At 51.5% G+C, this 23649-nt stretch overlaps 1 protein-coding gene across 1 annotated transcript; it reads right to left on the bottom strand.

Annotated features, from left to right (window-relative positions):
• Positions 1 to 1413: 1413 nt before the first annotated feature.
• Positions 1414 to 21685, bottom strand: LOC139235614 (zinc finger protein 850-like). Its single transcript, XM_070866655.1, has 2 exons — positions 20449 to 21685; positions 1414 to 2718 (listed from the first exon to the last, which is right to left on the bottom strand). Exons 1-2 carry the CDS (start codon positions 21666 to 21668, stop codon positions 1947 to 1949), a joined length of 1992 nt encoding a protein of 663 aa, XP_070722756.1. The 5' UTR covers positions 21669 to 21685; the 3' UTR covers positions 1414 to 1946.
• Positions 21686 to 23649: the final 1964 nt, after the last annotated feature.

The following is a 23649-nucleotide window of genomic DNA, read 5'->3' on the forward strand; positions in this document are numbered from 1 at the left end:
TGGAAGACCACCCATTTGAAATGGCATTTATTCCCTGATTCAAACAGTGAGTATTAACTCCATTCGTTAAATCTATCATTGAGCACGGGCTTCATGATAAAGTACAGGTACTTCTTTTAAACTTTATAAATGCAGGTTGGAGGGACTAACAAAAATGATGACTAAATATAGTTTGTAGAAAAGGTCATTGTGACCAATCCCTCATTAATTCTACTCCAGGGAATATCACATTCTTTCTAACACTGAGTCCGTTTTGAAGAATTGGTAATTCAGTATGTAGGAATGGGTTGTACTAAAAACCCAATCTGTAGTTAGTGCAGGAGTTATTACTAAATCTCTGTTTTTATTGTGGATTATCGAGCTGAGGGATATCGGTGCTGAGGTGTAGAACACGTTCTATTTCAGCTATCAAGTGTCGGCATCAAGCAAGCACTTCCAGTCAGGTATAACACAGGGCTAGATACAGAGTAAAGCTCCATCTACACTGTCCCATCAAACACTCCCAGGGCAGGTACAGCATGGGGTTAGATACAGAGTAAAGCCCCCTCTACACTGTCCCATCAAACACTCCCAGGGCAGGTACAGCATTGGGTTAGATACAGAGTAAAGCTCCCTCTACACTGTCCCATCAAACACTCCCTGGGCAGGTACAGCATGGGGTTAGATACAGAGTAAAGCTCCCTCTACACTGTCCCATCAAACACTCCCTGGGCAGGTACAGCACGGGTTAGATACAGAGTAAAGCTCCCTCTACACTGTCCCATCAAACACTCCCAGGACAGGTACAGGGGGTTAGATAGAGTAAAGCTCCCTCTACACTGTCCCATCAAACACTCCCAGGGCAGGTACAGGGGGTTGTATACAGAGTAAAGCTCCCTCTACACTGTCCCATCAAACAATCCCAGGGCAGGTACAGCACGGGGTTAGATTCAGAGTAAAGCTCCCTCTACACTGTCCCATCAAACACTCCCAGGCCAGGTGCAGGGGGTTAGATACAGAGTAAAGCTCCCTCTACACTGTCCCATCAAACATTCTCAGGGCAGATACAGGCGGTTAGATACAGAGTAAAGCTCCCTCTACACTGTCCCATCAAACACTCTCAGGGCAGGTACAGCACGGGGTTAGATACAGAGTAAAGCTCCCTCTACACTACCCTCCCTCAGTCCCAACCCAAGATGAGTGCTTCCCGTTGCACTAGTGTGACACTTCCATTTCCACACCAGTCATACTGAAGGATTTTGTTAGTTAATGCTGACTAAGGGGCAGCTTTGCACTTTGACCCCTGGCCTACTCCTTGCACACTCGACCTGTCAGGTGGTGCAGGCTCGAAGGGCCGAATGGCCTACTCCTGCACCTATTTTCTATGTTTCTCCTCTCTTAACAAGCCCGGATTCAACAGGTGGATATCTCAGACAAGTTTCAATGACTTTAATTCCAACACGTGAAGGGGGAGCCTCTCACTTCTCAGCCGCCTGAGAGGATCTCCATCGAGCTGTTCAAATTGCACCTTAATTATACAGGGTTTAGCACATGTGTGTCCTCGTGGGCAGACCCTAACAGTGACGTGATTGGTTGCACCAACGCGTGATCAAATACCCATTTGTTCCCTTCTTCCAAGTGTCACTCATCTTATATTATATTGCTCCCTTGAGCCTGAGGTCAACGAGTGGTCATCTTGTGTACGTACAGTTTTAAGCATATCTTCAACGTGTGGTCATCTTGTGTACGTACAGTTTTAAGCATACCTTCTGTATGGCCAGCTCAGGGCCTATATAATAGCCAGGTAACATCCTTGATAATCAACCTTGCTCTTGCACTTCCAAGGTGCATAACCTCACACTTTCCAATGCCGGCCTTGCCAACGACGCCCACATCCCATGAATGAATAAAAAGGAAATCCATTAATTTGCGGCTCACGCCACCCCAGCTGCCTGCAGGGCCCCGCGCTACAGCACAGTGTGAACTCGCTGGTGCCTCAGCAGCAGTGATGACTGAGGGAATCCCTTGCCGCACACTGAGCAGGTGAACGGCCTCTCCCCGGTGTGAACTCGCTGGTGCGCGCGCAGGTTGGACGAGTTACAGAAACCCTTCCCACACACGGAGCAGGTGAACGGCCTCTCCCCGGTGTGAACTCGCTGGTGTGTCAGCAGGGTGCAGGACAGAGCGAACCCCTTCCCACACTCGGAGCAGGTGAACGGCCTCTCCCCGGTGTGAACTCGCTGGTGTTTCTTCAGGTCCCCGGACATTATAAACCTCTTGCCACAGTCGGAACATTGAAACGGTCTCTCTCCACTGTGAACTCGCTGGTGTTTCAGCAGCTTGGAGGAGAGAGTGAACCTTTTCCCACACACAGAGCAGGTGAACGGCCTCTCCCCAGTGTGTAGGTACTGATGCCTCTTCATATCCCCCAAGCTTTTAAAGCTCTTCCCGCAGTCAGAGCAGTTAAATGGCCTCTCGTCAGTGTGAACAAGCTGATGTCCCTTCAGCTCACTGGAGCTTTTGAAGCTCTTCCCGCAGTCAGAACATTTAAACGGCCTCTCATCAGTGTGAACTCGCTGGTGTCGCTCCAGGTTGTGGGGACTTTTAAAGCTCTTCCCACAGTTGCAACACTGAAACGGTTTCTCATCAGTGTGAACTCGCTGGTGTATTTGCAGATGGGATGAATAAACAAATTGCTTCCCACACACGGAGCAGGTGAACCGACTGTCCCCAGGGTCACTGCGCCGATGAACTTTCGACTCAGACGGGGAAATGAATCCCTTCCCGCTGCCCCAGCCTTTACCCGGTTTCTCCCCGGTGTGACGGTGCATGTGCCTCGCCAAGACCGCCAATCGGCCGAAGGTGAGTCCACAGGCGGAACACGTGTGCGGTTTGTCTGCGCTGCGATCGCTGCTCTCCCCTTCCATGTGTAAAGGACGATGATATTCAGGTCCCCGGTGAATCCAGCCACTCAGTCAGATCCTGGCGTGATGTTTGGTCTGAGCTCCCCGTCTGTAAATGCTCCAGTTCTGACACCCTGTAAAAGGAGTTTAGAAAGGGGGTAAGAGGGAGAATGTTATCTCATGTCCATAATAATAACTTTTATTTATATAGCGCCTTTAACATAGTAAAACGTCCCGGGGCAGTGAAAGCTGATTTTCAGGCCCCAACGATGGAGGAGCTCAAAACCATGAGTGGCCTGGGACAGGGCAGACAGAAACTGTTCCCATTGGCAGAAGGGTGGAGAACCAGAGGACACAGAGTTAATGTGATCGGCAAAAGAACCAAAGGCGATGTAGGAAAAAAACTCTTTACGCAGCGAGTGGTTGGGATCTGGAATGCGCGGCCTGAAGGAAAAATAAACTGCAGGGCTACGGGGAACGGGCGGGGGAGTGGGACTGGCTGAAGGGTCCTTGCAGAGAACCGCCACGGGCTCGATGGGCCGAACGGCCTTCCTCCGTGCTGTAACCATTCTGTGACGCCATCCAATCAATGATGTCACAATTCTGTGATGTCACCATTCCATGATGTCACCATTCTGTGACATCACCATTCTATGATCTCACCATTCTGTGATGTCACAATTCTGTGACATTTTATGTCACCTTACTGTGGTGGCCATTCAATGACATCATCATTTTATGATGTCACCATTCTGCGGGTGACCATTCTGTGATGCCACCGTTCTATGTCACCGTCATATGACGTCGCCATTCCGTGACATCATGCTATGGTGTCAACATTCGGTGACGTCACCATTCTGTGATGTCACCGTTCTGAGGTTGTCGCTCTGTGATATCATCATTCCGTCACGTCACCATTCTGTGGTGACCATTCCATGATGTCACTATTCCATGCTGTCGCCATTCTATGACGTCACCATTCTATGACGTCACCATTCTGTGGTGACCATTCCATGATGTCATCATTCTATGACCTCGTCGTTCTGTGACGTCACCACTGTCAGCATTCTACGGCGTCACCATTGTGTGACATCACCATTCTGTGATGTCACCATTCTGTGACGTCACCGTTGTGTGATCCATGAATACCCACAAGCCCCGCCCACAGTCGCTCCGGGCCGGGCCCCGCGCATGCTCAGTGCACACACACACACTCCCGCCCGGCCCGAGAGCCCGGATGAGCGGCGGGACGGTCAGTTTCCGCGGTTGTTTTTTTTAAATCTATAAATGGCGGAGAGAAGCGCGGGCGGGTGGGCGGGGCGATCAATAAATAAATAAACCCCCCCCCCGGGGGCCCCCGCTCACTCAGCGGCCGCCATCACCTCGTCTCCTGCACGGAGCCGCACCGGGCCACGTCATCGCCTCCCCGGCCCCGACTGACTGACTGACGGCGGCTGCGGCCAATAGGGAGCGGTGGGCGGGGCTAGGAGGACCCAGCCGGCGGAGGAGTCCTCCAACCAATCGGGGGAGGCCGGCAGGCCCGAGGGGCGGGACTTCGGTGCCGGCTGCTGAGACCCGGGCCCGGCAGCAGGGGGCGCTCCGACACCACAGGACACCCTCTGACCCTTCACCCCCATAAACCTGTCCATCCTCCCCTTAAATACACCACAGGACACCCTCTGACCCTTCACCCCCATAAACCTGTCCATCCTCCCCTTAAATACACCACAGGGCACCCTCTGACCCTTCACCCCCATAAACCTGTCCATCCTCCCCTTAAATACACCACAGGGCACCCTCTGACCCTTCACCCCCATAAACCTGTCCATCCTCCCCTTAAATACACCACAGGACACCCTCTGACCCTTCACCCCCATAAACCTGTCCATCCTCCCCTTCAATACACCACAGGACACCCTCTGACCCTTCACCCCCATAAACCTGTCCATCCTCCCCTTAAATACACCACAGGACACCCTCTGACCCTTCACCCCCATAAACCTGTCCATCCTCCCCTTAAATACACCACAGGACACCCTCTGACCCTTCACCCCCATAAACCTGTCCATCCTCCCCTTAAATACACCACAGGACACCCTCTGACCCTTCACCCCCATAAACCTGTCCATCCTCCCCTTCAATACACCACAGGACACCCTCTGACCCTTCACCCCCATAAACCTGTCCGTCCTCCCCTTAAATACACCACAGGGCACCCTCTGACCCTTCACCCCCATAAACCTGTCCATCCTCCCCTTAAATACACCACAGGACACCCTCTGACCCTTCACCCCCATAAACCTGTCCATCCTCCCCTTAAATACACCACAGGACACCCTCTGACCCTTCACCCCCATAAACCTGTCCATCCTCCCCTTCAATACACCACAGGACACCCTCTGACCCTTCACCCCCATAAACCTGTCCATCCTCCCCTTAAATACACCACAGGGCACCCTCTGACCCTTCACCCCCATAAACCTGTTCATCCTCCCCTTAAATACACCACAGGACACCCTCTGACCCTTCACCCCCATAAACCTGTCCATCCTCCCCTTAAATACACCACAGGGCACCCTCTGACCCTTCACCCCCATAAACCTGTCCATCCTCCCCTTAAATACACCACAGGACACCCTCTGACCCTTCACCCCCATAAACCTGTCCATCCTCCCCTTAAATACACCACAGGACACCCTCTGATCCTTCACCCCCATAAACCTGTCCATCCTCCCCTTCAATACACCACAGGACACCCTCTGACCCTTCACCCCCATAAACCTGTCCATCCTCCCCTTAAATACACCACAGGGCACCCTCTGACCCTTCACCCCCATAAACCTGTCCATCCTCCCCTTAAATACACCACAGGACACCCTCTGACCCTTCACCCCCATAAACCTGTCCATCCTCCCCTTAAATACACCACAGGACACCCGCTGACCCTTCACCCCCATAAATCTGTCCATCCTCCCCTTAAATACACCACAGGACACCCTCTGACCCTTCACCCCCATAAACCTGTCCATCCTCCCCTTAAATACACCACAGGACACCCTCTGACCCTTCACCCCCATAAACCTGTCCATCCTCCCCTTAAATACACCACAGGACACCCTCTGACCCTTCACCCCCATAAACCTGTCCATCCTCCCCTTAAATACACCACAGGACACCCTCTGACCCTTCACCCCCATAAACCTGTCCATCCTCCCCTTAAATACACCACAGGACAACCTCTGACCCTTCACCCCCATAAACCTGTCCATCCTCCCCTTAAATACACCACAGGACACCCTCTGACCCTTCACCCCCATAAACCTGTCCATCCTCCCCTTAAATACACCACAGGGCACCCTCTGACCCTTCACCCCCATAAACCTGTCCATCCTCCCCTTAAATACACCACAGGACACCCTCTGACCCTTCACCCCCATAAACCTGTCCATCCTCCCCTTAAATACACCACAGGACACCCTCTGACCCTTCACCCCCATAAACCTGTCCAGCCTCCCCTTAAATACACCACAGGACACCCTCTGACCCTTCACCCCCATAAACCTGTCCATCCTCCCCTTAAATGCACCACAGGACACCCTCTGACCCTTCACCCCCATAAACCTGTCCATCCTCCCCTTAAATACACCACAGGGCACCCTCTGACCCTTCACCCCCATAAACCTGTCCATCCTCCCCTTAAATACACCACAGGGCACCCTCTGACCCTTCACCCCCATAAACCTGTCCATCCTCCCCTTAAATACACCACAGGACACCCTCTGACCCTTCACCCCAATAAACCTGTCCATCCTCCCCTTAAATACACCACAGGGCACCCTCTGACCCTTCACCCCCATAAACCTGTCCATCCTCCCCTTCAATACACCACAGAACACCCTCTGACCCTTCACCCCCATAAACCTGTCCATCCTCCCCTTCAATACACCACAGGACATCCTCTGACCTTCTCCCTCATAAACCTGTCCAGCCTCCCCTTCAATACACCACAGGACACCCTCTGACCCTTCACCCCCATAAACCTGTCCATCCTCCCCTTAAATACACCACAGGACACCCTCTGACCCTTCACCCCCATAAACCTGTCCATCCTCCCCTTAAATACACCACAGGGCACCCTCTGACCCTTCACCCCCATAAACCTGTCCATCCTCCCCTTAAATACACCACAGGACACCCTCTGACCCTTCACCCCCATAAACCTGTCCATCCTCCCCTTAAATACACCACAGGACACCCTCTGACCCTTCACCCCCATAAACCTGTCCATCCTCCCCTTCAATACACCACAGGACACCCTCTGACCCTTCACCCCCATAAACCTGTCCATCCTCCCCTTAAATACACCACAGGGCACCCTCTGACGCTTCACCCCCATAAACCTGTCCATCCTCCCCTTAAATACACCACAGGACACCCTCTGACCCTTCACCCCCATAAACCTGTCCATCCTCCCCTTAAATACACCACAGGACACCCGCTGACCCTTCACCCCCATAAATCTGTCCATCCTCCCCTTAAATACACCACAGGACACCCTCTGACCCTTCACCCCCATAAACCTGTCCATCCTCCCCTTAAATACACCACAGGACACCCTCTGACCCTTCACCCCCATAAACCTGTCCATCCTCCCCTTAAATACACCACAGGACACCCTCTGACCCTTCACCCCCATAAACCTGTCCATCCTCCCCTTAAATACACCACAGGACACCCTCTGACCCTTCACCCCCATAAACCTGTCCATCCTCCCCTTAAATACACCACAGGACACCCTCTGACCCTTCACCCCCATAAACCTGTCCATCCTCCCCTTAAATACACCACAGGACAACCTCTGACCCTTCACCCCCATAAACCTGTCCATCCTCCCCTTAAATACACCACAGGACACCCTCTGACCCTTCACCCCCATAAACCTGTCCATCCTCCCCTTAAATACACCACAGGGCACCCTCTGACCCTTCACCCCCATAAACCTGTCCATCCTCCCCTTAAATACACCACAGGACACCCTCTGACCCTTCACCCCCATAAACCTGTCCATCCTCCCCTTAAATACACCACAGGACACCCTCTGACCCTTCACCCCCATAAACCTGTCCAGCCTCCCCTTAAATACACCACAGGACACCCTCTGACCCTTCACCCCCATAAACCTGTCCATCCTCCCCTTAAATGCACCACAGGACACCCTCTGACCCTTCACCCCCATAAACCTGTCCATCCTCCCCTTAAATACACCACAGGGCACCCTCTGACCCTTCACCCCCATAAACCTGTCCATCCTCCCCTTAAATACACCACAGGGCACCCTCTGACCCTTCACCCCCATAAACCTGTCCATCCTCCCCTTAAATACACCACAGGACACCCTCTGACCCTTCACCCCAATAAACCTGTCCATCCTCCCCTTAAATACACCACAGGGCACCCTCTGACCCTTCACCCCCATAAACCTGTCCATCCTCCCCTTCAATACACCACAGGACACCCTCTGACCCTTCACCCCCATAAACCTGTCCATCCTCCCCTTCAATACACCACAGGACATCCTCTGACCTTCTCCCTCATAAACCTGTCCAGCCTCCCCTTCAATACACCACAGGACACCCTCTGACCCTTCACCCCCATAAACCTGTCCATCCTCCCCTTAAATACACCACAGGACACCCTCTGACCCTTCACCCCCATAAACCTGTCCATCCTCCCCTTAAACACATCGATACTAATCGCCTCAACCACTCCCTATGGGAACGAGTTCCACATTCTTACCACTCTCTAGGTTAAAGGGGTTTCTCCTCAATTCCCGATTGGATTTCTCGGTGACTATCTTATATCGATAGCCTCCAGTTATGCTCTTCCCCACAAGTGGAAACATTCTCTCTATCCACTCTAGCAAAACCTTTCATCATTTTAAACACCTCTATCAGGTCGACCCTCAGCCTCCTTTTTTCAAGAGAAAAGAGACCCAGCCTGTTCATCCTTTCCTGATAAGTACACTCTTGCATTTCTGTTATTCAGACTCAGGCTAGTCAGTGGAGCAGTGCGGAGGGAACTTTACTCTGCACTGTGCTTTATTCCATCTGCACTGCGCTAAAGGGGCAGCCTCGAGTTTTGTGCTCAAGTCTCTGGAGTGGGACCTCAACCCACAACCTTCTGACTCAGAGGCGAGAAGGCGCTGCCAACTGAGCCACGGCTGACAATTCCTAACCCGTGCTGTACCTGCCCCAAGAGTGTCTGATGGGACAGTGTAGAGGGAGCTTTACTCTGTATCTAACCTCGTGCTGTACCTGCCGTCGGGAGTTTGGTGGGACAGTGTAGAGGGAGCTTTACTCTGTATCTAACCCTCTGTACCTGCCCTGGGAGTGTTTGATGTGACAGTGTAGAGGGAGCTTTACTCTGTATCTAACCCCCTGTACCTGCCCTGGGAGTGTTTGGTGGGACAGTGTAGAGGGAGCTTTACTCTGTATCTAACCCCCTGTACCTGCCCTGGGAGTGTTTGATAGGACAGTGTAGAGGGAGCTTTACACTATATATAACCCCGTGCTGTACCTGCCCTGGGAATGTTTGATAGGACAGTGTAGAGGGAGCTTTACTCTATCTAACCCCGTGCTGTACCTGCCCTGGGAGTGTTTGATGGGACAGTTTAGAGGAAGCTTTACTCTTGAGAGGGGAGCGACCTGTCAAAAGCCCAGCGGGAGATCGAGCCAGCGGCAGTTGGTGAGAGGGGAGCGACCTATCAAAAGCCCAGCGGGAGATCGAGAGCCAGCAGCAGTTGGTGAGAGGGGAGCGACCTATCAAAAGCATACTGGTGCAGCTACAGCGGGAGAGAAAGCAAAATAGAAGTAGAAAGTAATCAAAAAGTGACGTCACAGCCAATGGGGTAAGTGATTGGCTGGTGTTGGGTGAGTAGCTTTTCTTTTATTTTTTATATCAGTAAGTGAACTATAACATTGTTATTACCAATTTAAGGGTATCTAAGGTTAAGACATGGCAGGAGAGCTCGGCCATGTGATATGCTCCTCCTGTACCATGTGGGAACTCGGGGACACTTCCGGTGTCCCTGACGACTACGTGTGTGGGAAGTGTATCCGCCTCGAGCTCTTGACGGTCCGCGTTGCAGAATTGGAGCTGAAGGTGGATTCACTCTGGAGCATCCACGATGCTGAGAATGACGTGAGTATCACGTGTAGTGAGTTGGTCTTACCGCAGGAGAAGGGTCCACAGCCAGATATGGAATGGAAGACCAACAGGAAGAGCAGTGCAAGAAAGATAGTGCAGGAGTCCCCTGTGGTCATCCCCCTGCAAAACAGATACACTGCTTTGAGTACTGTTGGGGAGGATGACTCATCAGGGGAGGGCAGCAGCAGCCAAGTTCATGGCACCGTAGGTGGCTCTGCTGCAAAGGAGGGCAGGAAAAAGAGTGGGAGCGCGATAGTGATAGGGGATTCGATGGTGAGGGGAATAGATAGGCGTTTCTGCGGACGCAACCGAGACTCCAGGATGGTATGTTGCCTCCCTGGTGCAAGGGTCAAGGATGTCTCGGAGCGGGTGCAGGACATTCTGAAATGGGAGGGAGAACAGCCAGTTGTCGTGGTGCACATTGGTACCAACGACATAGGTAAAAAAAGGGATGAGGTCCTACGAAAAGAATTTAAGGAGCTAGGAGCTAAATTAAAAAGTAGGACCTCAAAAGTAGTAATCTCGGGATTGCTACCAGTGCCACGTGCTAGTCAGAGTAGGAATCGCAGGATAGCGCAGATGAATACATGGCTTGAGCAGTGGTGCAGCAGGGAGGGATTCAAATTCTTGGGGCATTGGAACCGGTTCTGGGGGAGGTGGGACCAGTACAAACCGGACGGTCTGCACCTGGGCAGGTCCGGAACCAATGTCCTAGGGGGAGTGTTTGCTAGTGCTGTTGGGGAGGAGTTAAACTAATATTGCAGGGGGATGGGAACCTATACAGGGAGACAGAGGGAGACAAAAAGGAAGCAAAAGCAAAAGACAGAAAGGAGATGAGGAAAAGTGGAGGGCAGAGAAACCCAAGGCAAAGAACAAAAAGGGCCACTGTACAGCAAAATTCTAAAAGGACAAAGGGTGTTAAAAAAACAAGCCTGAAGGCTTTGTGTCTTAATGCAAGGAGTATCCGCAATAAGGTGGATGAATTAATTGTGCAAATAGATGTTAACAAATATGATGTGATTGGGATTACGGAGACGTGGCTCCAGGATGATCAGGGCTGGGAACTCAACATCCAGGGGTATTCAACATTCAGGAAGGATAGAATAAAAGGAAAAGGAGGTGGGGTAGCATTACTGGTTAAAGAGGAGATTAATGCAATAGTTAGGAAAGACATTAGCTTGGATGATGTGGAATCTATATGGGTGGAGCTGCAGAACACTAAAGGGCAAAAATCGTTAGTGGGAGTTGTGTACAGACCTCCAAACAGTAGTAGTGATGTTGGGGAGGGCATCAAACAGGAAATTAGGAGTGCATGCAATAAAGGTGCAGCAGTTATAATGGGTGACTTTAATATGCACATAGATTGGGCTAGCCAAACTGGAAGCAATACGGTGGAGGAGGATTTCCTGGAATGCATAAGGGATGGTTTTCTAGACCAATATGTCGAGGAACCAACTAGGGGGGAGGCCATCTTAGACTGGGTGTTGTGTAATGAGAGAGGATTAATTAGCAATCTCATTGTGCGAGGCCCCTTGGGGAAGAGTGACCATAATATGGTGGAATTCTGCATTAGGATGGAGAATGAAACAGTTAATTCAGAGACCATGGTCCAGAACTTAAAGAAGGGTAACTTTGAAGGTATGAGGCATGAATTGGCTAAGATAGATTGGCTAATGATACTTAAGGGGTTGACTGTGGATGGGCAATGGCAGACATTTAGAGAACGCATGGATGAATTACAACAATTGTACATTCCTGTCTGGCGTAAAAATAAAAAAGGGAAGGTGGCTCAACCGTGGCTATCTAGGGAAATCAGGGATAGTATTAAAGCCAAGGAAGTGGCATACAAATTGGCCAGAAATAGCAGCGAACCTGAGGACTGGGAGAAATTTAGAACTCAGCAGAGGAGGACAAAGGGTTTGATTAGGGCAGGGAAAATGGAGTACGAGAAGAAGCTTGCAGGGAACATTAAGGCGGATTGCAAAAGTTTCTATAGGTATGTAAAGAGAAAGAGGTTAGTAAAAACAAACGTAGGTCCCCTGCAGTCAGAATCAGGGGAAGTCATAACGGGGAACAAAGAAATGGCAGACCAATTGAACAAGTACTTTGGTTCAGTATTCACTAAGGAGGACACAAACAACCTTCCGGATATAAAAGTGGTCAGAGGGTCTATTAAAGAGGAGGAACTGAGGGAAATCTTTATTAGTCGGGAAATTGTGTTGGGGAAATTGATGGGATTGAAGGCCGATAAATCCCCAGGGCCTGATGGACTGCATCCCAGAGTACTTAAGGAGGTGGCCTTGGAAATAGCGGATGCATTGACAGTCATTTTCCAACATTCCATTGACTCTGGATCAGTTCCTATCGAGTGGAGGGTAGCCAATGTAACCCCACTTTTTAAAAAAGGAGGGAGAGAGAAAACAGGGAATTATAGACCGGTCAGCCTGACCTCAGTAGTGGGTAAAATGATGGAATCAATTATTAAGGATGTCATAGCAGCGCATTTGGAAAATGGTGACATGATAGGTCCAAGTCAGCATGGATTTGTAAAAGGGAGATCATGCTTGACAAATCTTCTGGAATTTTTTGAGGATGTTTCCAATAAAGTGGACAAAGGAGTACCAGTTGATGTGGTATATTTGGACTTTCAGAAGGCTTTCGACAAGGTCCCACACAGGAGATTAATGTGCAAAGTTAAAGCACATGGGATTGGGGGTAGTGTGCTGACGTGGATTGAGAACTGGTTGTCAGACAGGAAGCAAAGAGTAGGAGTAAATGGGTACTTTTCGGAATGGCAGGCAGTGACTAGTGGGGTACCGCAGGGTTCTGTGCTGGGGCCCCAGCTGTTTACATTATACATTAATGATTTAGACGAAGGGATTAAATGTAGTATCTCCAAATTTGCGGATGACACTAAGTTGGGTGGCAGTGTGAGCTGCGAGGAGGATGCTATGAGGCTACAGAGTGACTTGGATAGGTTAGGTGAGTGGGCAAATGCGTGGCAGATGAAGTATAATGTGGATAAATGTGAGGTTATCCACTTTGGTGGTAAAAACAGAGAGACAGACTATTATCTGAATGGTGACAGATTAGGAAAAGGGAAGGTGCAACGAGACCTGGGTGTCATGGTACATCAGTCATTGAAGGTTGGCATGCAGGTACAGCAGGCGGTTAAGAAAGCAAATGGCATGTTGGCCTTCATAGCGAGGGGATTTGAGTACAGGGGCAGGGAGGTGTTGCTACAGTTGTACAGGGCCTTGGTGAGGCCACACCTGGAGTATTGTGTACAGTTTTGGTCTCCTAACTTGAGGAAGGACATACTTGCTGTTGAGGGAGTGCAGCGAAGATTCACCAGACTGATTCCCGGGATGGTGGGACTGACCTATCAAGAAAGACTGAATCAACTGGGCTTGTATTCACTGGAGTTCAGAAGAGTGAGAGGGGACCTCATAGAAACGTTTAAAATTCTGACGGGTTTGGACAGGTTGGATGCAGGAAGAATGTTCCCAATGTTGGGGAAGTCCAGAACCAGGGGTCACAGTCTAAGGATAAGGGGTAAGCCATTTAGGACCGAGATAAGGAGAAACTTCTTCACCCAGAGAGTGGTGAACCTGTGGAATTCTCTACCACAGGAAGTAGTTGAGGCCAATTCACTAAATATATTCAAAAGGGAGTTAGATGAAGTCCTTAGTACTCGGGGGATCAAGGGGTATGGCGTGAAAGCAGGAAGTGGGTACTGAAGTTTCATGTTCAGCCATGAACTCGTTGAATGGCGGTGCAGGCTAGAAGGGCTGAATGGCCTACTCCTGCACCTATTTTCTATGTTTCTATGTTTCTATGTATCTAACCTCGTGCTGTACCTGCACTGGAAGAATCACGCGAGACTCTAGAACTGATATAAATGATCTTTATTTTCATTCAGACATGACTATTTCACCTGGTACAACCTTATTCTAGGGAGCACCGTCCAGAACCAAGGATGATCAAGACCCAATTGTGGGAGTCTAACCAGCGCTCCTTTACATTCACCGGCATTACCATCGCCAAAGCCCCCACCATCAACATCGTGAGGGTCACCATTGACCAGAAACGTAACTGGACCAGCCGCATAAATACTGTGGCAACAAGAGCAGGTCAGAGGCTGGGTATTCTGCGGCGAGTGTCTCACAAGACAGGAGTGTGAGGGAACACTCTCCACTTGCCTGGATGAGTGCAACTCCAACAACACTCGAGAAGCTCGACACCATCCAGGACAAAGCAGCCGCTCGATCGACACGCTACCCACCACCTTCAACATTCACCCCCTCCACCACCTTCAACACTCACTCCCTCCACCACCTTCAACACTCACTCCCTCCACCACCGGCGCACCGTGGCTGCAGTGTGCACCGTCTACAAGATGCACCGCGGCAACTTGCCAAGGCTTCTTCGGCAGCACCTCCCAAACCCGTGACCTCTACCCGCCTAGGACAAGGGCAGCAGGCGCATGGGAACACCACCACCTCCACGTTCCTCTCCAAGGTGACTCTGAAATATAATCGCCGTTCCTTCATCGTCGCTGGGTCACAATCCTGGAACTCCCTCCCGAACAGCACTGTGGGAGCACCTTCACCACACGGACTGCAGCGGTTCAAGAAGGCGGCTCACCACCACCTTCTCAAGGGGCAATTAGGGGACAGGCAATAAATGTCGCTCATGGATCTCCCGGCAATCGCTATAAGTCTGGGTGTTTTCCACCCTTAGCTTCCTGAATGTGTTGCTGGGCAGAATACAACATGTAGACTTGGGTTTATCCAATAGGTCAACAGCCGACCTTATCTCTTCCTTTGTTAAGTCTCACCTTTCACCACAATGGGCCGTTCGGGGGTGATGTCAGAGCTGGGCCGTTCGGGGGTGATGTCACAATGGGCCGTTCGGGGGGGGGGGGGGGGCGGGGAGGTGATGTCACAATGGGCCGTTCGGGGGGGGGGGGGGCGGGGAGGTGATGTCAGAGCTGGGCCGTTCGGGGGTGATGTCACAATGGGCCGTTCGGGGGTGATGTCACAATGGGCCGTTTGGGGGTGATGTCACAATGGGCCGTTCGGGGGGGGGGGGGGGCGGGGAGGTGATGTCACAGCTGGGCCGTTCGGGGGTGATGTCACAATGGGCCGTTCGGGGGTGATGTCACAATGGGCCGTTCGGGGGTGATGTCACAATGGGCCGTGGAACTCTGAATCACCCTCTCCCAGAAAGCTGCTGAGGCCGGGGGTCGAGGGTCTACTGAAATTATCACACAAAGGAGATCGATAGATTTTTGTTGGGTGTGGGTATTAAGGCTTGTGGAAGCAAGCGGGGGGGTGGTTAAGGGCTGATCTACTCAAGGTGTTTGAAGATGATTAAAGGATTTGATGGGGTAGAAAGTGTCAGCTGTGGCTCAGTGGGTATCACACTCGTCTCTGAGTCAGAAGGTTGTGTGTTCAAGTCCCACTCCGGGAACTGGAGCACAAAATCTATGCTGACACTCCCAGTGCAGTACTGAGGGAGCGCCGCACTGTCGGAGGGGCAGTACTAAGGGAGTGCCGCACTGTCGGAGGGACAGTACTGAGGGCACTGCCTGAGGGGCAGTACTGAGGGAGCTGCACTGTCTGAGGGGCAGTACTGAGGGAGCGCCGCACTGTCGGAGGGGCAGTACTGAGGGAGTGCTGCACTGTCGGAGGGGCAGTACTAAGGGAGCACCGCACTGTCGGAGGGGCAGTACTGAGGGAGGGCCGCACTGTCGGAGGGGCAGTACTGAGGGAGCGTCGCACTGTCGGAGGGGCAGTACTGAGGGAGCGGCGCACTGTCGGAGGGGCAGTACTGAGGGAGCGCCGCACTGTCGGAGGGGCAGTACTGAGGGAGCGCCGGACTGTCGGAGGGGCGGTACTGAGGGAGCGCCGCATTGTCGGAGGGGCAGTACTGAGGGAGCACTGCACTGTCGGAGGGGCAGTACTGAGGCTCTGCTGCACTGTCAGAGGGTCCGTCTTTCGAATGAGACATTAAACCGAGGCCCTATCTGGCTCTCAGGTGGATGTAAAAGATCCCATGGCACTATTTGGAAGAAGAGCAGGGGAGATGTCCTGGGGCCAATATTTATCCCTCAATCAACATCGCTAAAACAGATTATCTGGGTCATTAGCACATTGCTGTTTGTGGGAGCTTGCTGTGCGCAAATTGGCTGCCGTGTTTCCCACATAACAACAGTGACTACCCTTCACGAAGTACTTCATTGGCTGTAAAGCGCTTTGGGACATCCGGTGGTCATAACATATCCAAGTTTGCCGATGATACAAAGTTAGGTGGGAAAGTAAGCTGTGAGGAGGACGCAAAGCGGCTGCAGATAGATATTGACAGGTTGATTGAGTGGGCAAGAACGTGGCAAATGGAATACAATGTGGAGAAGTGTGAAGTTTTCCCTTTTGGTCGGAAAAACAGAATATTTTTTGAATGGAAACGTTTTCAAATCAGATGGACCTGGTTGTCCTTGTACACGAATCACTGAAAGTTAACCTGCAGGTACAGCAAGCAATTAGGGAAGCAAATGGTATGATGGCTTTTCTTACAAAGGGATTAGAGTATCAGAGTATCAGAGTAAAGACATCTTCCAACAATTATATCGGGCCCTGGTGAGACCACACCTGGAGTATTGTGCACAGTTCTGGTCTCCTTACCTAAGGAAGGATATACTTGCCAGAGAGGGAGTGCAACGAAGGTTCACCAGACTGATTCCTGGGATGGGGGGATTGCCCTATCAGCAGAGATTGAGTAGACTGGGCCGATATTCCCTAGAGTTTAGAAGAATGTGAAGTGATCTAATTGAAACATATAAAATTCTTAAGGGGATTGACAGGGCTAATGCTGAGAAAATGTTCCCCCCTGGCCGGGGAGTCTAGAACCAGGGGTCACATTCTCAGGATAAGGGGTCGGCCATTTAAGACTGAGATGAGAAATGTCTTCACTCAGAGGGTTGAAAATCTTTGGACTTCTCTACCCCACAGGGCTGTGGAGGCTCAAGTCGTTGAGTATATTGAAGACAGAGATTGATATATTTTTGGGGACTAAGGGAATGAAGGGATATTGGGATAGGGCAGGAAGGTGGAGTTAGAAACATAGAACTTTACAGCGCAGAAGGAGGCCATTCCGGCCCATCGTGTCCACGCTGGCCGACAAAGAGCCGCACGGCCCTCGGTCAGCAGCCCTGAAGGTTACATGAAGGGATAAATGGTTCATTCTCTGATTGGCAACCAGTAACCAGTGGGGTGCCACATGGATCAGTGCTGGGACCCCAACTATTTACAATCTATATTAACGACTTGGAAGAAGGGACTGAGTGTAACGTAGCCAAGTTTGCTGACGATACAAAGATGGGAGGAAAAGCAATGTGTGAGGAGGACACAAAAAATCTGCAAAAGGACACAGACGGGCTCAGTGAGTGGGCAAAAATTTGGCAGATGGAGTATAATGTCGGAAAGTGTGAGGTCATGCACTTTGGCAGAAAAAAATCAAAGAGCAAGTTACTATTTAAATGGAGAAAGATTGCAAAGTGCTGCAGTACAGCGGGATCTAGGGGTTACTTGTACATGAAACACAAAAGGATAGTATGCAGGTACAGCAAGTGATCAGGAAGGCCAATGGTATCTTGGCCTTTATTGCAAAGGGGATGGAGTATAAAAGCAGGGAAGTCTTGCTACAGTTATGCAGGGTATTGGTGAGGCCACACCTGGAGTACTGCGTGCAGTTTTGGTTTCCATATTTACAAAAGGATATACTTGCTTTGGAGGCAGTTCAGAGAAGGTTCACTCGGTTGATTCCGGGGATGAGGGGGTTGAATTATGAGGAAAGGTTGAGGAGGTTGGGCCTCTACTCATGGAATTCAGAAGATTGAGAGGTGATCTAATCGAAACGTGTAAGATTATGAGGGGGCTCGACAAGGTGGATGCAGAGAGGATGTTTCCACTGATGGGGGAGACTAGAACTAGGGGGCATGATCTTAGAATAAGGGGCCGCCCATTTAAGAGTGAGATGAGGAGGAATTTCTTCTCTCAGAGGGTTGTAAATCTGTGGAATTCTCTGCCTCAGAGAGCTGTGGAGGCTGGGTCACTGAATATATTTAAGGTGGAGATAGACAGATTTTTGAGCGATAAGGGAGTGAAGGGTTATGGGGAGCGGGCGGGGAAGTGGAGCTGAGTCCATGATCGGATCAGCCATGATCGTATTAAATGGTGGAGCAGGCTCGAGGGGCCGAATGGCCAACTCCTGCTCCTATTTCTGATGTTCTAACCTATGATCAATGGCGGAAAGGTAAAGAGCACCCAGCCCAACCAGTCCGCCTCACACAACTGCGACACCCCTTACACTGAAACATTCTACACTCCACCCCAACCGGAGCCTCCTGGGAGAGACAAAAACGAGATAAAAACCCAGGCCAATTGGAGAAAAAGATCTGGGAAAATTCCTCTCCGACCCATCCAAGCGAGGTAGAAGATCAGCCATGATCTTATTAAATGGCGGAGCAGGCTCGAGGGGCCGAATGGCCTACTCCTGCTCCTATTTCGTATGTTATGTTGGAGTGGAGATACAGATTAGCCGTGATCCGATTGAACGGCGGAATAGGCTGGAAGGGCTGAACAGCCTCGTCCTGTTCCTGGGTTCCTTGCTCACCCTGTGCACGTTGTGAATCTCCCATCACCTGCTGCAGAGGTGACGCAAGGGAATTTAGTCCGTCCGTGACCAGACCGGAGCCACAAGCCAAGTCCGATACGGTGGGTGAGGTTATCATTCGACTCACACCCAGACGTTGGGCCTTTACTTGTCTGGCACTTGGTCGCATAACACGGGGTACAGGGGCTCAGTAATGTGGCAAAGATGCGGCGAAGGTTTGGTGCGGTGGGAGATCGTGTTTTTGTGGCGGAGGAGCGGTGAGAAATCGTGGCGGGGGCTGCGGTGATTGAGGGTACGGGGCCCAGGGGAGGCGAGGGTCCAGCCCACACTGTGTGCGATATGTGGGCGCACTGGGTCCGTGCAGCAGAGCTTGGTCTCCAGTCGTCCTGGTTAACCCTTGTCCACTGGACCGAGACCTCGCTCTGTCAAGCCCCGTGTGGTGGCTGGTGTACAACAGTCACCCCACGTTAAACAAACCCACCCACAGGCATCTTCCACCCTTCAGGATGTAGTTCAGGACCTGGAATATTCGGTCCTTCATTGAAACACCTGGGAACTCATCCCTTTTTTTGGCATGGAAGCAAGTCATCCTCGTTTCGAGGGGCTGCCTACGATGAAGAGTGTTTCTTTCCTCAGAACAAGACCAAGCATACATAAGAACCCAAGAAATAGGAGTCGGCCATACGGCCCCTCGAGCCTGCTCCGCCATTCAGTAAAATCATGGTTGATCTGATCTGTATGACCACACGCTGGTCAGCTTAACAAGAATCTCATCGTATTGATGGGGCCACAACTGTAAAATAACCGCTAATAAATCCAGGAGGGAATTCAGGAGAAACTTACCCAGAGAGTGGAGAGAACGTGGAAACTCGCTGGCACAAGTTGCCGCGAAGAGCATAGATGCATTTAAGGGGAAGCCACACCACGAGGGAGAAAGGAATAGGAGGATATGTTGATAGGGTGGGAGGAGGGTGGGAGGAGGCTTGTGTGGAGCATAAACATCAGCATGGACTAGTTGGACCGAATGGCCTGTTTCTGTGCTGTCTCATTAGATGAAGTCCTTACTACTCGGGGGATCAAGGGGTATGGCGAGAAAGCAGGAAGTGGGTACTGAAGTTTCATGTTCAGCCATGAACTCATTGAATGGCGGTGCAGGCTAGAAGGGCTGAATGGCCTACTCCTGCACCTATTTTCTATGTTTCTATGTTTCTATGACCATAGGCGGTCCCTCCACACCAAAAGGGACGAGTTCATTGATGTTTCAATGGAGGACCCGATGTTCCAGTCCTGAACTCCAGGGGTGGAAGATGTCCTGTGGGTGGATTGTTTTAACGTGGGGTGACCGTTGTACACCAGCCACCACACGGGGCTTGACAGAGCGAGGTCTTTATCCAGCGGCAAGGGTAAACCAGGACGACTGGAGACCTGCTCTGCTGCACGGACCCAGCGCGCCCACATATCGCACACAGTGTGGGCTGGGCCCGTGCTGCCCCCTGGGCCCTGGGCTCTTCTGGGCCCCCTGCCCTCATTCGCCACACCCCCACCACGAGGTGCTGTACATGCTATGTAACACCGTGAACAGTCAAATCAAGGGAATCGGCAGCCTTACAGATTGAACAGGGGCAGAAGAATCTATCCGTTCCACGGTCCTGTCGCCCCAGCCATCAGCAGGGTCCTGTGCAACACGACGGTGTGAACTCGCTGGTGTTTCTGCAGGTTGTAGGACCTTCTAAAGCTCTTCCCACAGGCAGAGCATTGAAAGGGTCTCTCGTCAGTGTGGACCCGCTGGTGTGTCCGCAGGACTGATGATTCACTGAATCGCTTGCCACACTCGGAGCAGGTGAACGGCCGCTCCCCGGTGTGAACTCGCTGGTGCCTCAGCAGGGTGGAGGACAGAACAAATCCCTTCCCGCACACGGGGCAGACGAAAGGCCGGACCGCCGTGTGATAGCGCTGGTGGATCGTCAGGTTGTCGGCGCTTTTAAAGCTCCTGCCACAGGAAGAACACCCAAAGGGCCTGTCGTTGGTGTGAACGAGCTGGTGCGTCCGCAGGTTGGCCGACCGAGTGAATGCCTTGCCGCACGCGGAGCAGGTGAACGGCCGCTCGCCGTTGTGAACGCGCTGGTGCCGCAGCAGGTTGGAGGACTGAGCGAACCCCTTGCCGCACGCAAAGCAGCTGAACGGCCGCTCCCCGGTGTGAACTCGCTGGTGGGTGTTGAGGGCGGACAGGCGGTCAAAACCCTTCCCGCACTCGGAGCAGGCGAACGGCTCCTCGCCGGTGTGGACCAGGCGGTGGGTCATCAGGTCCCGGGGGCTTTTGTAGCTCTTGCCGCAGTCGGAGCAGCTGAACGGCCTCTCGTCGCTGTGGGCCCGCTGGTGTCCCTTCAGCTCCTGGGAGCTTTTAAAGCTCTTCCCGCAGTCAGGACACTTGAAGGGCCTCGCGTCGGTATGAACGCGCTGGTGGGTCAGCAGAGTCGAGGACTGAGCGAATGCCTTGCCGCACACGGAGCAGGTGAACGGCCTCTCCCCGGTGTGAGCCCGCTGGTGTCCCTTCAGCCCCCCGGAGCTTTTAAAGCTCTTCCCACAGTCAGGACACTTAAACGGGTCTTCGTCGTCGGCGTGGTCAAGCTGGTGAGTCCGCAGTTGAGACGAATAAGTAAATCCCTTCCCACAGACGGAGCAAATGGACGGGCTGTCCCCGGTGTCACTGCGCCAAGGAACTTTCGACTCAGACGGGGAACTTAATCCCTTCTCGCTGCCCCCGCCTTTACTCGGGTCCTCCCCGGTGTGACGGTGCATGTGCCTCGCCAGGTCGGCCAATCGGTCGAAGGCGAGTCCACACGCGGAACACGTGTGCGGTTTGCCCGCGCCGCGATCGCCGCGATCGCTGCTCTCCCCTTCCATGTGCAAAGGACGACGATATTCAGGTCCCGGTGAATCCAGTGACTCGGGTCAGATCCTGGCGTGATGTTTGGTCTGAGCGCCCCGTCTGTAAATGTTCCACTTCTGACACTCTGCAAAAGGAGTTTAGAAAGAGGGTAAGAGGGAGAATGTTGCCTCAAGTCCCGCTTTCCCAGCCCAGGGGCAGTGAAGCCGATTTTCAGGCCCAGCTGCTGCACGGGTTGGTTGAAGGCTGCGTCTATTTGTACGAACTGAAAGGCAGCTGTTTCTCTGATTGGCTCTCCATTTTCACATGACCTATTGCTGATTGGTCCCCTGGGAGGATAAGCCACACCCTGAAGTTCCTCTGCAATGTGTAACTGGAACCGCCCAGCCCAAGTTCTGACTGACTTTCCTATTTGTAATTCAATCCTAGTCTGAAACTAGGGGGCATAGTCTCAGAATAAGGGGCTGCCCATTTAAAACTGAGACGAGGAGGGATTTCTTCTCTCAGAGGGTTGTAAATCTGTGGCAGAGCAGGCTCGAGGGGCCAGATGAAGACGCGAGAAGACAACAATGGATTCCTAGTCTATCGCCTTAACCACTGGGCCACGACTATTGAGTCTCTGTCTGTTTATATAAGAACATAAGAAATAGGAGCAGGAGTCGGCCACCTGGCCCCTCGAGCCTGCTCCGCCATTCGATAAGATCATGGCTGATCTGATCATGGACTCAGCTCCACTTCCCCGCCCGCTCCCCATAACCCTTCACTCCCTTATCGCTCAAAAATCTGTCTATCTCCACCTTAAATATATTCAATGACCCAGCCTCCACAGCTCTCTGGGGCAGAGAATTCCACAGATTTACAACCCTCTGATCGAAGAAATTCCTCCTTGTCTCAGTTTTAAATGGGTGGCCCCTTATTCTGAGACTATGCCCCCTAGTTCTAGTTTCCTCTATGAGTGGAAACATCCTCTCTGCATCCACCTTGTCAAGCCCCCTCATTATCTTATAAGTTTCAATAAGATCATCTCTCATTCTTCTGAACTCCAATATGTAGAGGCCCAACATCCTCAACCTTTCCTCATAAGTCAATCTCCTCATCTCTGGAATCAACCGAGTGAACCTTCTATGAACTGCATCGAAAGCAAGTATATCCTTTCTTAAATACGGAGACCAAAACATAGAAACATAGAAAATAGGTGCAGGAGTACGCCATTCGGCCCTTCGAGCCTGCACCGCCATTCAATGAGTTCATGGCTGAACATGCAACTTCAGTACCCCATTTCTGCTTTCTCGCCATACCCCTTGATCCCCCTAGTAGTAAGGACTACATCTAACTCCTTTTTGAATATATTTAGTGAATTGGCCTCAACAACTTTCTGCGGTAGAGAATTCCACAGGTTCACCACTCTCTGGGTGAAGAAGTTTCTCCTCATCTCGGTCCTAAATGGCTTACCCCTTATCCTTAGACTGTGACCTCTAGTTCTGGACTTCCCCAACATTGGGAACATTCTTCCTGCATCTAACCTGTCCAGTCCCGTCAGAATTTTAAACGTTTCTATGAGGTCCCCTCTCATTCTTCTGAACTCCAGTGAATACAAGCCCAGTTGATCCAGTCTTTCTTGATAGGTCAGTCCCGCCATCCCAGGAATCAGTCTGGTGAATCTTCGCTGCACTCCCTCAATAGCAAAAATGTCCTTCCTCAAGTTAGGAGACCAAAACTGTACACAATACTCCAGGTGTGGCCTCACCAAGGCCCTGTACAACTGTAGCAACACCTCCCTGCCCCTGTATTCAAATCCCCTCGCTATGAAGGCCAACATGCCATTTGCTTTCTTAACAGCCTGCTGTACCTGCATTCCAACCTTCAGCACGCAGTATTCAATGACCCAGCCTCCACAGCTCTCTGGGGCAGAGAATTCCACAGATTTACAAGCCTTCTGAGAGAAGAAATTCCTCCTCGTCTCAGTTTAAAACGGGCGACCCCTCGTTCTAGTTTCTC

The sequence above is a fragment of the Pristiophorus japonicus genome, chromosome 23, assembly GCF_044704955.1.
Source record: "Pristiophorus japonicus isolate sPriJap1 chromosome 23, sPriJap1.hap1, whole genome shotgun sequence".
Classification (NCBI taxonomy): domain Eukaryota; kingdom Metazoa; phylum Chordata; class Chondrichthyes; family Pristiophoridae; genus Pristiophorus; species Pristiophorus japonicus.

What these genes read in the sequence shown, in the direction of transcription:
- LOC139235614 (XM_070866655.1), bottom strand. Translation starts at nt 21,668, where the DNA reads ATGGAAGGGGAGAGCAGCGATCGCGGCGATCGCGGCGCGGGCAAACCG. An exon ending in CAGCGAGTTCACACCGTCGT is followed by an intron (nt 2,719 to 20,448) that starts GTTGCACAGGAC and finishes TCATCGGCGCAG; the next exon opens with TGACCCTGGGGACAGTCGGT.